Raw genomic sequence first — 18,184 nt, forward strand, 5'->3', positions numbered from 1 at the left:
AAAGAGAAAGAAAGGCGATTGCCAGGGGCTAAGGGAAGGGGAAAATTGGGAGTTGTTGTTTAATGGGTATAGAATTTCAGTTTTCCAAGATGAAAAAGCTCTGGAGATTGGTTGCACAACAATGTAAATATACCTAAAATTACTCAACCATATACTTAAAAATGGTTAATATAAATCTGTGTATTTTACTACAATTAAAAATTAAAAACCGTTTATAATAGCACAACCCCTCCCTCCAAAATTTAAATATTTATGACTCTCACAAAACACAGGAACTTATTTGCTCCCAGCAGGATTTTGTGTAGATAAATAGAGGTCCTTGTTCTAAAATATTTACGTAGGGGTTGCCTGGGTGGCTCAGTGGTTAAGTGTCCAACTCTTGGTTTTGGCTCAGGTTGTGATCTCTGGGTCATGAGATCAAGCCCTGCACTGGGCCCCACGCTCCATGCAGAGTCTACCTGTCCCTCACCCTCTCTGTTCCTCCCCCTATGCGTGTTTGCTCTCTCACTCAAATAAAATCTAAATTAAAAAATAAAAATACATATGTAGGGGTGCCTGGGTGGTTCAGTTGTTAAGTGTCTGCCTTCGGCTCAGACCATGATCCAGGGGTCCTGGGATCGAGCCCCGCATCAGGCTCCCCGCTCAGCGGGAAGCCTGCTTCTCCCTCTCCTGCTCCCCCTGCTTGTGTTCCCTCTCTCTCTGTGTCTCTGTCAAATAAATAAATAAAATCTTTAAAAAAAAAAAAAAAAGTACATATGTAAAGGCCAAGTAACTAGCATAGCCACAACCATTTTGAAAAAGAATAAAGTTAGAGAAACAGTACTAGCCAATTTTAAGACTTACTATATAAAGCCATAGTAGCCAAGAAAGTACAGTATTGGCAAAGCTATAGACATATCAATCAATGGAATAGAATATAATCCAGAAATAGACCCACACATATATGGCCAATTTGTGACAAAGATGAAAAGGCAATTCAATGGAGAAATAATAGTCTTTTCAACACATCATGTTGGATTAATTGGACATCTATACACAAAAAAAATAAGCCTCAGGGCACCTGGGTGGCTCAGTCAGTTAAGCGTCTGCCTTCAGCTTAGGTCATTATCTCAGGGTCCTGGGATGAACTCTAGTGGGGCTTCCTGCTCAGCAAGGAGTCTGCTTCTCCCTCTCCCTCTCCCGCCTCGTGTGTGTGTGTGCACGTGCGCACACTCTCTCCCTCTCTCAAATAAAATTTAAAAAGCTTAACTTCTTAAGAAGTTAAAAAAAAAAAGTCTCTGCCTAAGCCTTACACATGATACAAAAGGTAACTCAAAATGCATCATAGATCTAAATGTAAAACTTAAAGACTATAAAACTACCACAGGAGAAAACCTTCAAAACCTGGATTTAAGAAAAGACACCAAAAGTACCATCCATAAAGGGGGGTGGTGAAATCAATAAATTAGACTTCACTAAAATTTTAAACTTTTGTTGATAAAACAATTGTGAGAGAATGCAAAGACAGTTACTCACTAGGAGAAAATATCTGCACATCACATATTTGACTAAGGATTTGTATCCATAATATATGAAGAACTCTGAAAACCCAGTGGTAAAAAAACAACCCAATTAAATAGCAGAAGACTAACCAGACACTTCAAAGAGAATATACAGAAGGTAATTAGGTACACGAAAAGATGCTCAACATCATTACCCAACCGAGAAATGTAAATAAAGCCCAAATGAGATACCACTACACATATATTAGAATAGCTAAAATAAAAAATATTGACAATACCAAATGCTGATGAGGATGGTGACCAACGGGATCACTCATAAATTACTGGTGGGAAAGCAAAAATGGTACAGACGTTGTAGATCAGTTGGTCAGTTTCTTATAAACATATTTACCATATGACACAAAAATCTTTAGTTGTTAGAGGTTGATAAGGGGAATAGGACTACACAAGAGTATCATTAGGGTATCTTTGTCGTGACAGATCCTATATCCTGACTGCAACTGTATTACACAAATATATACATGTTCAAATTCAAAGAACTGCAATGCCAGGAAAAGGTCAGTTTTAATGTAGGTTAATTTCAAGCAAATTTACTCCTGTATTTTATTATTAACAAGTGAACAGGCAGGAAGACATCAAGAACAACAGAGTCATCAAGTCAGTGAGACTAACATCTTCTCCCACTCCTGCCCCCAGCCTTTGTCACATGCTCTCCTGCTGGAGTCCTAAAGATTCCCTTTTCTAGGATGAACAATCTAGGAGCCTCTAGTTTATGTGAATGACATGCCACCTTCAATGGATTTCAATACTCATTTATTTTGAAGGATGTTAAGAGGTATTTTTTGTTTAATAATTTATTTTATCCAACAGAATACTATAAGCTTTCCTGATCACCAATCTTCACAAGTTTTTTTTTTTTTTTTAAGTATTTTACTTACTTATTTGAGAGAGACAGAGATAATGAGAGAGAACACAAGCAGGAAGGAAAGGGAGAAGCAGACTCCTGCTGAGCAGGGAGCCCAATGTGGGGCGTGATCCCAGGACCCCGGGATTCTGACCTAAGCCGAAGGCAGATGCTTAAGGACTGAGCCACCCAGGCACCCCTATTTTCTTCTTTAAAATCAGGTATATTTCCCTCCTTTTTCTTCTCAGACTCAGTAACTTATACATATTTTGGTTCCCTATCAAATGAGGGGCACCTGGCTGGCTCAGTTGGTACAGAATGGGACTCCTGATCACAAGGTCATGAATTCAAGCCTTATGTTGGGCATGAAGCCTACTTTAAAAAAAAAAAAAAAGCCCCATACTCATCCCTAAAATATACTCAATCTGAGTATTTAGGTTAAATGCCCTTACAAACAAGATAAAGGAATTCAGTGGTGAAAACATGTAATCCTCTGAATAAGGTACAAAAATAACAAGCCTACCACCACTGTGAGTGTTTTGACTTTTGGTCTTCCGGGCTTGTCCCTTTTCATGTCTTCTTAAATGGTTTATATGAGTAAACTGAACATTCTAAACTTTCTCAACATTTTTAAATACTCATTTTCTCCTTAAAGTTTTCACAGGTGTTATGTACTGCTCACTGTATTAAAAAAACGAAAGTTAGATACGCAAATGTCCCATAATTTATAGGCTAACTCCCAAACCTCATCTGACAACCAGTGGATATGATTTTTTTTTTTTTAAGTAAACTCTACTCCCAACATGAGGCACAAACTCACCACCCTGAGATCAAGAGTCACATGCTCTACTGACTGAGCCAGCCAGAAGCCCCTGATCCACCACTGTTTACATCATGGTGTTAATAGAACCAAATTCACCTTTGATTCAGTTCAACTGCTGTCTGCTTACTAGCTTTACAAGAAGTAAAAACTTACATGTGGTAAATTACTTAAATTAAAACTTAAGTTGTTTTGTTTAAACATATTTGTGTTTTCACCAACAGAAATTAAACAAAAAGCAGAAGAGAAGAGAATGAGAGGGGGAGAAGCTCCATGCCCTTTCCCCCATACCTTGCCCTATGCATCTCTTCCATTTGGCAGTCCCTGAGTTGTATCCTTTATAATAAACCAGCAATAGTAGAGAGAGAGAGAGCGAGAGGAGAGGAGGAAGGGTAGGGGAGCCCAAAGTGCCAGTAGGACACTGAGGTGTGGCTTTTAACCACTTTCATCTCACCACACATCATCTCTTTTGGCCTCTTTTTCAACTCATGCTACCTGGTAATCTATTTGGTTTATGTATGCTTCCTTCCACATTACCTGAATGCCCTTCTAAAATAAAGTATATGGTTATAATTAGACTTATTATTCTACCATTCCTTCTTTCAAAAGTTTTTGTCAAGCAATGCCAGGCACTGAGAATACGAGAGTCTCCTGCAGCATAAGAAGAAATACGTATTTGGTCCTTGTCCCTGATTCCTAATACAGAGCTCCTAAATCCCTTAGAGTTTCCTGAATGCTCAGGGTGATAGGAATGTCTTCTGTTCTGATGAGCCAACTCTTGGTGGGTCCTAGACAGCTTCAGAATGGAGGCTGATCACCAGAGAGACCAAGGCACAATTGGAGACTTAGAACTTACACCCCACTCCCCAAACCCTGGGAAGAGGAGGAGCGCTGGAGATTGAATTAATCACCAAGGCCAGTGATTCAATTAATAATGCTTATGTGATGAAGCCTTCATAAAATCCCAAAAGAATGGGTTCGGAGAGCTTCCAGATTGGTGAACACATGGAGATGTGGCAAGAATGTTGTACCTGGAGAGGACATGGAAGCTCTGCAATCCTTTCCCCTTACCTTGTCCTGTGCATTTCTTCCATCTGGCTGTTCCTGAGTTATATCACTTATACTAAATTGGTAATAGTAAGTTAAGTGCTTTCTTGAGTTCTGTGAGCCATTCTAGTGAATTACTGGTGAGAGGGGAGAAGGGAGGGACATGCTACTGTGGGACCCTCCAAATTTATAATCAGGCCTAAGTGTGAGAAACCTGGGCATCCCACTGCACATGGCATCTGAGATCCAGACAGTCTTGTGAGATGGAGCCCTTAACCTGGAGTCTGATATTAAATCCAATAGTTAGTGTCAGAAATGAATTGAGTTGTAGGACACTTTGTTGGTGTTGAAGAGTTGGGAGAATGGTATTGGAAGAAATACCATGCACTTGGTATAATAAGTGTTCTAAGTGATAATGACACAGATCAGGCCCCTCAACATTCTCAATCAAGCCAACAAACCTCTTACCTCACACAGAAAACAGCAAGTTATGGGTGTTTTGAGGGCTCCTGAGACTTTAGAACATAAAGATCCATCAATCTCATGCAGAAGAGAGATCAGTTTTTAAATAGGCTTTGTAAAAGTTACTTTGTTATTTGGCTGTTTGGTCATGAAGCATTAAAGTCTGCATAACTATTGCCTTATTTCCCACCCCAAGCATTTAACTTCCTTTCCTCTCAGTCTTTATTCATAGGATCACACTTATTCCTAAATCGCCAATTTGAACTGGGAAGCAGTATGGGAATCCTCTAGAAAGCTCTGCATGAAACACAAATGAAAGAGATTTATTTACTAATTATTTCTTCTTGGATCTGCCAGGACTGCAAGTGAATAGTACTGAAACCAAAGACTCTCTTTACGACCTTTCCTGTTTACAACTATGAACGATCTGTTTGTGGTTGTTGGTAGCTTAATATAACTCGAACAGAAAAGACCAATTGTTTTCATCTGAAGAGTTATAGGACTCATTTGAAGATTATGAAACTGAAAGAGCAATTTCACAACTTGGCACTAAAGCAGAATCCTAAAATTAGTGCTCAGGCCCTTCTAAAGATAGTTTTAAAGCTTGAGAATACAAAGCAGGAGCCCTCATGGTCAGCCCTCAGAGGGTGGTTGTGCCCACAATGTTTTCTCTATTTACACATGGTAAGATGCTTAAAACAGTTGCCTTAGGACTGAATTTTCTACAGGGTGGTGGCCACAGGGTACAGGGAAATACACCAAAGGAAGCATGGGGGGGGGGGCACACATCTGTGGCCAAAAAGCAAACAGGAGAATCAAGGGTGACCTCAAGGCCAAGCCCATGTGACCTAAGCACTATTAAAATTCACAGGGAAAGCAAAGAAATGATTTGAGAGGGAAAGAAACTCTGTTTTAAACCTTAAATTCAAAGAATATTCCAGAGAACATTTGCTTCCAAGCAAGAAGCAAAACACAGGCAGCAACAAGTGGAATTTCTAAGAGAAAAAGCAAAGGAGTGAATAATAGAGAAATGTTCACATTTAGGAATGGAAAAGCACATGTCAGGGCACAGAAGAATGGCCATGACTAAAACCATTGGAGGAGCTGAGAACATAACTGTTGCAAACAAAATGAACAACCAAGAAAAGGCCAATGGATTTGGTCCCAAGAGGGGCATGACACTCTGTGATCTCTCAACCCCATTTCCCAAGGAGCCAGGCTCCTGAGAGAAAGGGCTGATTCCAGTCCTTGGAGCAGAAAACATACAAGATGAACCTGGGACTTCTTGAAACCCAAATCAAGGAAGATCTCAACTATAGAGGTAGCATCCAAAGGACACTGGCGGGACACCTAGGTGGCTCAGTCAGTTAAGTGTCTGCCTTTGGCTCAGGTCATGATCCTAGGGTCCTGGGATCGAGTCCCGTGTCAGGCTCCTTGCTCGGCAGGGAGCCGCTTCTTCTTCTCCCTCTTCCTCTGCCTGCCGTTCCCCCTGCTTGTACATGCACACGCACGCTCTTTAACAAACATATAAAATCTTAAAAAAAAAAAGACACTAGCACGGTCTTGAAGTTTTCACAAGTCTCTCAGGATTAGGAGAATTTGAGTATTAATATGAATGATTCCAATAACTTTGAAACCCAAAGTTGTGTAAATCCATGAGCTCACAATTATATACATAAAAACTCATTGGTAAAAACAAAACCCTCAGTGGTCACTCTTGTAGGATGCCAAGGCACCCATATTTATAAGGTAGAAAATGAAAGATTGAGCACTTTTCCTGTCTGTCTTACAGACTTTACCTCAGGGTGATCAAATAACTGATGAGAACAAGTTTACAAATAATGAAGAAATTATAGAATTAAAATATGACCATCTTACAACTACACAATTACGAATCTAAGCAGCGATCGGTGGCATTTCACATCATACAGACATTATGTACCTCCTATTGGAAGAATGCATAACCACCTATTACTTTGTTTTGTCCAAACAAAAAACTGAACTTATATCTAATGCAAGTCCACAAGGGTTAGAGGAACATGTTAAGGGGTAACACATGGATATAGTTCAGCAAAGTAAGAATGTAGAACATTCTACAGAATAAACCAACTTCAAGAAATACATAGCACCAGGGGCACCTGGGTGGCTCAGTCATTAAGCGTCTGCCTTTGGCTCAGGTCATGATCCCAGGGTCCTGCGACTGAGCCCCCTCATTGGGCTCCCTGCTCAGCGGGAAGCCTGCTTCTCCCTCTCCCACTCCCCCTGCTTGTGTTCCTGCTCTCGCTATCTCTGTCAAATAACTAAATAAAATCTTTAAAAAAATAAAAATACATAGCACCAAAAAAGGGGATGGGGGGGTCCTACTGATTAACTGTCTTAAAAAAGATCTTGCTTAGATCCTGATTCAAACAAAAACTTTTATACATTGAGATAATCAAGGAAACACAAATGATTAGATATCTGAGTTACTATCAATTTAATATGTATTTTTTTTAAAGTAGGCTCCACACCCAGTGTGGAGCCCAATGCAGGGCTTGAACTCAGGACCCTGAGATGGAGACCTGAGCTGAAATCAAGAGTCAGATGCTTAACCAACTGAGCCACCCAGTGGTGAATTTTTTTTTTTTTTTTTTTTTTTTTAAAGATTTTATTTATTTATTCATGAGAGACAGAGAGAGAGACAGAGGCAGAGGGAGAAGCAGGCTCCCCGCGGAGCAGGGAGCCCGATGCGGGACTCGATCCCGGGACTCCAGGATCATGACCCGAGCCGAAGGCAGTCGCTTAACCAACTGAGCCACCCAGGCGCCCCCAGTGGTGAATTTTTAAAAGAGATGGTTATAGATTGAAATGTGTATCCTCAAGATTCATATCATGAAGTGTTAACTCCCAGTCCCTTAGATTGTAACCATATTTGGTGATCAGGACTTTACAGAGATCAAGTTAAAATGAAGTCATTATGGGGCACCTGGCTGGTTCAATCAGTAGAGCATGTGACTCTTGATCTTGGGATCATGAGTTCAAGCCCCACGTTGCACACAGAGCTTATAAAAAAAAAAAAAAGTCATTAGGGTCGATCCTAATGCAATAGAATGGATGTCCTTATAAAAAGGAGAAATTTGGACACAGACATACACACAGCAAGAACAGCACATGAAGACTGGAGTTTTGCTGCCACAAGCCAGGGACCTACCAGAAGAGAGAAGTCTTGAACAGATGCTTCCCTCACAGCCTTCAGGAGAATACAAATGCACTGACAGCTTGTTATCAGACTACTAGCCTCCAGAACTATGAGATTATAAAGTTTCTGTTGTTTAAGCCACCCACCCTGCGGTATTTTGTTACAGCAGCCCTAGCAAACTAATACAGAGACATTATCTTTTAGAGATATATATTGCAGTTATTTACTAAATGAAATTAATAGGAAGTCTAGGATTTGCTTCAAAATAATCTGGAAAAGGGTAAGAGAGTAGAGCTATAAACAAGATTGGCTCACCATATATTTATAATGGTTGAAACTGGGTATCATTATATTAACCTATTTTTATCTTTGATATTTTTTGTAATAAAAGGTTTAGGGGCGCCTGGGTGGCTCAGTCATTAAGCGTCTGCCTTTGGCTCAGGTCATGATCCCAGGGTCCTGGGATCGAGCCCTGCATCAGGCTTACTGCTCAGCAGGAGGCCTGCTTCTCCCTCTCCCACTCCCCCTGCTTGTGTTCCCTTTCTCGCTCTCTGTCAAAGAAATAAATAAAAAATCTTAAAAAAAAAAAAAAAAAAAGGTTTAAATGAAGGGCCTGGAGACCTTTGAGATAACCATCTCAGAAGAACAACAGAAGTACAGGGCATAAGTCCAGGATCATGGTGCAAGGGCATTGTAAACACATGGAGGTAGCAGCTTGGGACCAGAAATACTTGCCGTATATACCATTTCTATACAGGTCATAGGATAACTCTGGTATTTAATTCCCCTGCATGTCTTTCACCAAATCATTTCTAATGAGACCACGTCCAACCCATCCCAGAGCAATGATGCATAAAGAACACCATTGTCCACGGTTCTCTAAAAGGAAGGGTTTACCAGTAACTTACCCAAATAATCTGTTCAACCCCATTCATCACTCATAACCATGCATTTCCTCCAAACCTGGGGAGAATCCCTTCTCTATTGGGTTCACTGTCAAAATTTTAGGGGCATCTTGAAAGCAAATAAATGATGATAATTATAAGAAAGAGAAACTTACCTTTGGGGGAAGTTTTCTGTTTGGGTAACCTGATTAAGAGCAGAAACTCTACCACTTTCCAGTTGCGTGACCCTGGGCAAGTTACTTCACCTCTCTGTACCTCAGCTGCCTCATCTGTAAAGTGGGGACATGGGACTGTTGTGAAGATAAAATGGGTTAATTCAGCGCCTACCACATAAGTGCTCAGTAAGTGTCAGGTATTTACGGGACAGTGCTCAGAGTCAGGTCACAGTGAAGAAAGATCACCTATGTGTGTCAATGGTTTCCTCAACTTGCCTGTTCCGGTCCTTCAGATTTATTTGGCAGAGATCAACTAGCTCTAACAACTGATGTCATAGTGATTTTCAAAGAGGCCCACAAAACTTCCCCAGGGGCGAAAGAGGGAACCAGCAGACAAGGTCCTATGCCAGCTTTCAACAGCTCTGCATTTATATTCATATACCAGGCTTCTGCCATACCAAGTCCCTTGAAGAGAAAAGTCAGAAAATCACCTACCAATAACACTGTTTATCCGTTACTACTTTATTTACAACTCAAAGATACCTGCTGCAAAAGCCAACCTTTAAATGGGTTATTTGTAATATTCAACATCAATGCCTCTTGTGACTTCTCATTCAGTTCATGGTTAACGTCAACCCCACTATGTCTGGAGATGATGTCTTTTTCTGTTTGATTGAGTACCTCATCTTGTTAGCTTCTCATCATCAATTATACTTAAATGGTTCAGTCTCACCCAACTTCTGTTCATCATTAATTCATGCATTCACCCTGGGCCAAAAAGCATCTGACCAGAGCACCAAAAAGTAATCAGCACTTGCACAGATGAAGATGAATGAGTTTCTGCCACTGAACACATCCACCAGGGACGTCACCTAACTGACTCCATGGCCCTGGCCTAAATCTCTTTACTGGGAAGTCATCCCCCCTCCCCCAGTCTCCAACACAGTCTTCTAATTCTCAGCACACACTCATCCAAGGCTTACTTCGAGGGCTGAGAACTACTTTAGGTAACTATGCTACAGTTTTGCTCTCCCCCTTCCAAATTGGATAATGCGGCATCACTACTTTCTTGCATACTTCCCTATTTCTTTCTAAATAAAGACTCCTTTGGTTTCCCTTCTGCCAGAGCCTAGTATAACAACATTGTTATTTCTACTTACTAGTAGTACAGCCAGGGTGCTTCTCCTGTAATCAATCTTTCTTACTATATTCAGAGTCCATATGGAAACAAAGTAACAGACAGGGGACGTTACCAGCTTTAAGAAACTATTACTAATCTTATCCGTATTTCTGACCTCTACAACTGCTTCCATTAAGCATTCTTCTCAGTGCAATGTGGATAATATAATTTCTCCATTCTGAGTACTTGCCTCATCTCACAAAATATCCATTTTCTGAGGTTTCTACCTTATTTATTACAGTAGGTCTTCCATTGCAGTCTGAAATGTGGCCATCTCTCAAAAGCTTTAGCCCTTCTATCAGACAGTGGACAGGACTAACATGAATGTAATTTATAGGGAAGTTCTGCTACCACCCCCTATTAGGTCTTACTATCAACAACACTCCCCACCAGCAAACTATAAAGGAATAAACTTTTAATCATGGAGGAAGCCAAGAAAGTTCTAACATTCCCTATCCCCTAGAAGTCAACTTTCTCCAAGCTGGTTACTAGGAGCTAGGTTCAAAACAAACTAGCCAAACACTAAATACAGTGTTGTTAAGGCAGTACTATAGCCCTGTGAAAGAAGAGCCTCCTAAAATTTCCTACAAGATATACTTCCAAAAATTGCTTCAAGCACATATGGAAGCACCAAAAAGACCTTTAGAAGAAATCATTAAGGGGCCCCTGGGTGGCTCAGTTGGTTGAGCGTCCGACTCTTGGTTTTGGCTCAGGCTGTGATCTCACGGGTCATGGGACTGAGCCACAGGTCAGGCTCTGAGTTCAGCAGAGTCTGTTTGAAGAGTCTTACTCTCTGCCCCTCCCCCCACTCATTGGCTTGCATGCTCTCTCACTCTCTCTAAAATGGATAAATGAAAGAAAAAAAAAAAGAAATCATTAAGGTAACTCTGCTGAGAAGAAACCTAAACAGTATTTTTTTTTCCCCCCTAAACAGTATTTTATGTTGGTATTTCCAACTTATAGCTTTGGTTTTTCATTTTTTGTACATTGGTTACTTGCTTTCCCTGTCCAGAACCAGAGACCCAACTCATATATGTCCGAAGGCTGGATACAAACAGAGAATGCCTTAGTTATAAAGAAAATCCCTTTACCCCCCCCTACATTCAGCCCATGATACCGCTTCTGCTTCCTCTACTCAATCACACCAGACTACACACATGGCAGAAACAGACCTTACACTGTGGAAATCTCTTCAGAGTTTCTTCCCAAGATACTTGTCTTCCCAGCTCAGTTAAGTCCAGGAAAAATTGGATATTCAATCCTTGAGGTAAAGCCAACATACATTCTGGATTTTCTACCAAGACTGTGATATCAAAGTATGCAATCCTCCTAAGTATTTGTCAGACCACATATTCAAATCTTTGCCTTAGAAAATATAGTGGTGGGGCGTCTAGGTGGCTCAGTTGGTTAAGCGTCTGCCTTTGGCTCAGGTCATAATCTCAGGGTGCTGGGATCAAACCCCGTCACAGGCTCCGTGCTCAGCAGGGAGTGTGCTTCTCCCTCTCCGTCTATCCCTCCCCCCAGCTCATGCTTCTCTCATGCTCTCTCACTCTCAAATAAATAAATAAAATCTTCAAAAAAAGAGAGAGAGAGAAAGAAAATATGGTGGCTTCAGTCTTGGGCAATGTCAGGGCCTTGTCATGTAGAACCTCTCAGATGAAGAGGACTAACTAGCTCAGACTATTCTCCCAGACAGTGAACTTTGGGAAACATCACTCTACTTTTATCGCCCAACCCCAAAATGAGAACCTAACTTACTCTTTACAACATTTCATTTACATAACTAATGAGTCTTACATTTCTGAGGGTTGCTGGAGTGGGGGGTGGGGTGGGAGGGATGGGGTGACTGGGTGATAGACACTGGGGAGGGTATGTGCTCTGGTAAGCGCTGTGAATTGTGCAAGACTGTTGAATCTCAGATCTGTACCTCTGAAACAAATAATGCAATATATGTTAAGAAAAAAAGAAGAAGAAGAAGATAGCAGGAGGGGAAGAATGAAGGGGGGGAAATCGGAGGGGTAGACGAACCATGAGAGATGATGGACTCTGAAAAACAAACTGAGGGTTCTAGAGGGGAGGGGGGTGGGAGGATGGGTTAGCCTGGTGGTGGGTATTGAGGAGGGCACATTCTGCATGGAGCACTGGGTGTTATGCACAAACAATGAATCATGGAACACTACATCTAAAACTAATGATGTAATGTATGGGGATTAACATAACAATAAAAAATAATAACAGATGAATGGATAAAGAAAAAAAAAAGAAGAAGAAACCATGTTCTCAAAGGTGTTGAAAGTGAAGTGTACTGCTGGGACTCTGTCACTCCCCCACCTCTGTGTTGTTTGTCCAAGAAGGTACCCACTCAAATCCTTAGCACACATGCTCACCTCCTTCAGGGCATCTGAGGACCCAGGTCTGCTGGCCATCAGGACTGTAGATGTGGCCCTTCTATCATTCTGGTCACACGAAAAATCTACTCTTCAAGTATCTCAGGCAAGGGGATGGGAGGTAGAAAAGCAACAATTTCTCCTATTCCCCTTCTACATTCCACATACTTGGAGAAAAACAAAACTACCTAATTCTCCAGCAATAGGTCCTTCAAAAAGTTAGTTTGCTCATATTTTTATCTGCCAAAAAACAAACACTTAAGTAGTGAAACAGGTGGCCAATCCAGTGCCCCTAAGTGCTTTATCATCGTCCAAAACTACATGGTTAGAATCTGTTTAACCCCTGCTTGGCACACACAGCATGCAAGATGCACTACACAGAGAACCCGAAAGGAATCCCCTTCTGATCATTTAGTATATGACGGTATAAAGAAAATATAAACAATAAATGAATGCAAACATAAAATAAAAAATATCATAGTGGAATGAAGTAATTAACAATCCAGCTACAGATCTGCATATTCAGTGTTTCTGCCCTGGTTCCAGATTCTGTCAGCTCTTCAGTGACCTCAAAGAAAATGGCTTGACTGGCAGAACAGGGCAGGAATTTTCACTTCTGGGTTAGAACTCTGACTGAAGGGCACCTGGGTGGCTCAGTTAGTTAAGCATCTGCCTTCAGCTCAGGTCATGATCCCGGGGTTCTGCGATCAAGCCCCGAGTCAGGCTCCCTGCTTCTCCCTCTCCCTCTGCCCCTCCCCCCCAGCTCATGCTCTCTTGCAAATGAATGAATGAATGAATGAATGAATGAATGAATAAAATTAAAATTAAAAAAAAGGACTCTGAGTGAATATTAAGCTCTTGGTTCCAGATCTACCTTTCAGCTTTTCAATGCTAGGACTCTACACCCTGTATCACTCCTTTGACCCCAGTTCCCTGGTAGTTTCAGAGACTGGAAGACAGGAATGAGGACTCAGGACAGGCTCTTTCCCATTTATCAGCTGTCCCTAACAGCAGTGCCTTTCAGTCTCTAGCTGCCAAGGCGTGGCTCTGGCATGCCTAGAGCCAGTTTCATCACCTCCTTCCCCCCAATCCCAGGCACCAGCCACAACCCTTGCTCAGAGTCTCAAATACTCAGGGCTCTCTCTCCAAGTTTCGAAGATCTGATCATCTCAACCTCTTAGTCTGACCCCTCAGCCTTCAGATGGTAGCCATTCCCTGCAGTCACCACCTCTGGATTCCCCCTTTCAGTCCTCCAGCACCTGTGTAATCCTTTACACTCAATTTCCCCTGGTGAAAACCATAGTGTTTTCTGGGCTCCAGGCTGGACCTAAGACAAGCACCAGAACGTAAGGTTAAGAGGAGATGAATTTGGGGGCACCTGGGTGGCTCAGTCGGTTAAGCGTCTGCCTTCGGCTCAGGTCATGATCAGGGTCCTGGGATTGAGCCCCACAGGGAGCCCTCTTCTCCCTCTGCCGCTCCCCAACTTGTGCTCTGTGTCAAATAAATCTTTAAAAAACATTTTTTTAAGAAAAAATATTAAAAAAAAAAAAAAGAGGAGGTGAATTTGTTGCTCATGTCCTAGCTAAAATGTAGTGCACTTCTATGTACCACACATTTTTAAGGGCTTTAGCATACACCATTCTATCAATGTTCACAGCAACCCAATGAGGTGGCTGCGATCCTCATCCTCATGTTCTAATGAAGAAAATGAGGCTCAGAAGAGTTTTAAAACCTGCTCAGAGATCACACAACTAGGAAGTAGTGGAGCTGGGATACAATTCCAAGTCTGAACCCCAAAGCCACCGCTTTTCTAGATACTGACCCCAAAAGCCACTAAGGCTTTTCTAGATACTTCATGCTGCTTCAAAGGACTATTGACATGATTCACAAATAACTTACTTTAAGTATATGCTTGTTTGTTATCCTTTTAGGTCCTAGTCCCTAACAGTTCTTCTCCCTTTTAACATGCCCTTGTTTGACTAGAACAGTATCACATGTCCTGTGGAATGTCTCATATTCTGGACTTGACTAGTTATTTCTTCATGGCATCATTTAAAGTTGTGCCTCTATTGTCTATATTTTTGGTGATTCAAAGTTAGACTGAAACTGAAACCAGTCAAGTCTTTTTTTTTTTTTTAATAAGGTTAGACTATTTCACCCGTGTTTCTCTGTATTTCCTCACTGCATCCAATCAGGAGGCACAAATGTTTGGCCATTCCATTGTCAGTGAATCAAAGATTAACCAGTGGATTCAAAGTTTAATCCCTCCATTATAAAGGGAATCTGGACCTTTAAATCCAAAATTATCACTGTCTGTACGGCTTTGGCACAAGACAGCCGGCATACTCCGAGTGTACAAATAAAATGTTATACAAAGTGGGGCGCCTGGGTGGCTCAGTCATTAAGCGTCTGCCTTCGGCTCAGGTCATGATCCCAGGGTCCTGGGATCAAGCCCCACATCGGGCTCCCTGCTCCGCGGGAAGCCTGCTTCTCCCTCTCCCACTCCCCCTGCTTGTGTTCCCTCTCTCGCTGTGTTTCTCTCTGTCAAATAAAATCTTTAAAAAAAACAACATTATACAAAGTGACTCATCTCAGGTGCGTGGGTGGCTCAGTCGGTTAAGCGACTGCCTTCGGCTCAGGTCATGATCCTGGAGTCCCGGGATCAAGTCCCGCATCAGGCTCCCTTCTCAGCAGGGAGTCTGCTTCTCCCTCTGACCCTCCCCCCTCTCATGTGCTCTCTCTCTCTAATAAATAAATAAAATCTTTAAAAAAAAAAACAAAAACAAAGTGACTCATCTCAAAAAGGAAGTAACAGATGGTATTCACTCAAGTCTTCAAGTAAAAGGAAACATCCCAATAATTCATTCTACTCCTGACAAGCCCTCAGTAATTTTTTATCAGTTTCAAACATTTAAAAAAAATTTAAGATCAAAGGTCAAGAGTTTCAAAGTCTAGTCCTAAGTGTCTTACAATGCAGTATTATATATATATATACACATATATATATAATTACAATTCAGTTATTTTTTTGAATCCTGTGTGCTCTTATTTGCCCACCTGAAAATGGAGATAGCACCCCCAACGTCACCTTACCTCAAAGGACTAGGAGGAGGGCAAAATGAAATACAAAAAAGTTAAGAAAAAGTTGAACACAGCAAATAAATATTTATTCTCATGAATTAAATCTCACCCAGAATGAGAAAGAATACAGTAAACTAAAACCTTGAAAAGCCACCAAAAATACAATAAAATAAATGCTTCAAAGCTAGTGCAACCTAAATCTGAAGAGCTACTATGAGTGAATGAAGACAACCGCCACTTGCCTATAGCTGATGTGCTAAGACTCTTATCTTAAAATTGGCTGCTACCATTTGATTATTTCATTGAAAGCTACATTATATGAGATTTGATTCTCAAACAAAAAATCATGTTTAACATGGCCCATGTTAAAATAGGGGGGTCAAAGAAATATATCAATAAATAAAAATAAAATAGGGGAACCAAATCAGTAACCTTGATTAGCACAACACTTGATTTGAGTACCCATCCTCCAAGCTACTGAATTTCCTAAACAAGTATTAATCTAAAACAGGAAAATGCCTTAGGTTTAATCTTTAAAGTCACTGTTTCCATCTACAAAAACATACTTTCTATACATCATATAACTTGGAAAATGTTTAGCATACACCGAAGAAACACCTCCTCCAGCAAAGATTAAACTCAATAATATTGTTCTGAAAATAAATGCTCTAGAATATTACGAGCATAAATGATTTGTTACCAAATGGGACCTTGGGAGAATCACACCTCAGACCAACCTGCCTTAATTCACTGCCAAAGAAACCTTTCAACCATACTTTTCATTTTGGTGAAGGTTTTGGGTTTAGTGACTGACTCATCAAATGTCATTTCAGAAGATTAAGGTGAAACACACCAAGCTAGCTACTCTTGATTTTTATATTAGAATATATATAAAAAGCTGAGCAGTTTTCCCGGCACCACTTCTTCAAGGTAGGTTTTAAGAATTTTCAGGTTCCACCATCAGGAAGATTCAACAGACATTTTTTGTAAATCTCTTCAACCACTGGTGTCTCAAATTCTCACCATGACATCATGCTTTGGAAGTTACTGACAATGGGATTCAATTGTGCTAAATAGTTTGTTTATACATAGTGAGTACAGTGCCACCATCTGAGCAAAAGAAAGCAGAGTTAACATTTTAAAATAAAGCACAAGTAGCAGGTATGTGTCTTTAAAAATTCTGCTAAGGAGAGAAATTCATATTTAAATATAACTGGTGAACTCATCAGAAAGATCTCAAACAAGATTCTATTAGGATGGGACTGAATGAGGAAAATTACCCAGTTAAAGTATATCAAAGAGCAGATTTTTAACAGAGATACTATATGCCCCCGCAAAGAAAACCCCACAGCAAGACAATACATAAGAATTTTGTGTTCTAGCACAACCCAGAGTTGGGGGGAAGGAGAAAAATGCTTAGAAAAAACTAACAGTAAGCTTAGATACAGAAATCTTGATTTTATTAAATATGTAAATTCTTACCTCCCACTGTAAGTGAGGCGGGATATTCCGTATCTGAAGTTTCCGGATCCTGCAGAAGAATTAAAATGTTTTATAAAAGAAAAAAAATATGAAAACAAAAGACATTAATAGCCAACATGGATGCTTTGAAGTTATTTAACATATTAACTTTTTATTAACTACATACAAACCAATGTATAGTAAGAAACTACAGCCCAAGGAGGAAAAAGGAGACCAAGTTGATCACAGGATCATATTAAGACCATTTGGAGATCCAGCATCATTGGATTATTACAGTTTATTTTAAAAGCCACTAAAATTAGTTTTTGAGATTTTTTTTTTTTTTAAGTAATCTCTACAACCAATGTGAGGCTCAAACTTACAACCCCAAGATCAAGAGTTCCATTCTTTACTGACTGAGCCAAGCCAGGAGCCCCTAAAATTGGCTTTTTTAAATTATAGTATTTGAGAAACATTTCCTCTGGTGACTATATTCTAAATTCAAGCCCTCAAGCCTCAAATTAAGCATACCAGAACACAAACAAATCCATACTACAGATGTTCTTAATCTAAGATCACAGCCAAGGGGTCCATAGATAGATTCAGGGAACCTAGATAGGGGGATAAAAATCACCTATTTATTTTCACTATCCTCTAACTGAAATTTAGTACCTCCTTTAATTGTGAATGTTGGCATTAAACCACAGTAGAATCACACTACTTGTAATTCTGACATTAATATACAGCAGGTATTTTTTATAACACATTAACTTGCTGCAGATTTTTATCATCTACACCCATTACTGTGAGATTTAGAGGTGTTGCCAGAAATTATTATGTTAAGCAGTACGTATTTACTATGAGTTTTAACATTTTGCTAACCGTATTTCAAAATCAGTCATTTCCTTCATAATCCTATGTATTTTATGTTATGCACTGAAAAACATCCCATGAGGTCCATAAGTTTTAGGCTACCAAGTACAGGTAACATTAAAAATCCCTGACCCGGGCGCCTGGGTGGCTCAGTTGGTTAAGCGACTGCCTTCAGCTCAGGTCATGATCCTGGAGTCCCGGGATCGAGTCCCGCATCGGGCTCCCTGCT

General features: G+C 40.5%; 1 protein-coding gene across 3 annotated transcripts in view; it reads right to left on the reverse strand.

The window, feature by feature from the left end:
* Window positions 1-18,184, reverse strand: part of IGF2BP3 (insulin like growth factor 2 mRNA binding protein 3) — a 151,701-nt gene that overhangs the window by 87,745 nt on the left and 45,772 nt on the right. For all 3 annotated transcript variants that reach the window (XM_021689681.1, XM_021689679.1, XM_021689680.1), the window contains exon 3: window positions 17,104-17,152. In XM_021689681.1, coding sequence (XP_021545356.1) covers window positions 17,104-17,152 — 49 coding nt within the window. The remainder of the gene's footprint in view (window positions 1-17,103; window positions 17,153-18,184) is intronic.

This window comes from Neomonachus schauinslandi, chromosome 12 (genome assembly GCF_002201575.2).
Source record: "Neomonachus schauinslandi chromosome 12, ASM220157v2, whole genome shotgun sequence".
NCBI lineage: Eukaryota > Metazoa > Chordata > Mammalia > Carnivora > Phocidae > Neomonachus > Neomonachus schauinslandi.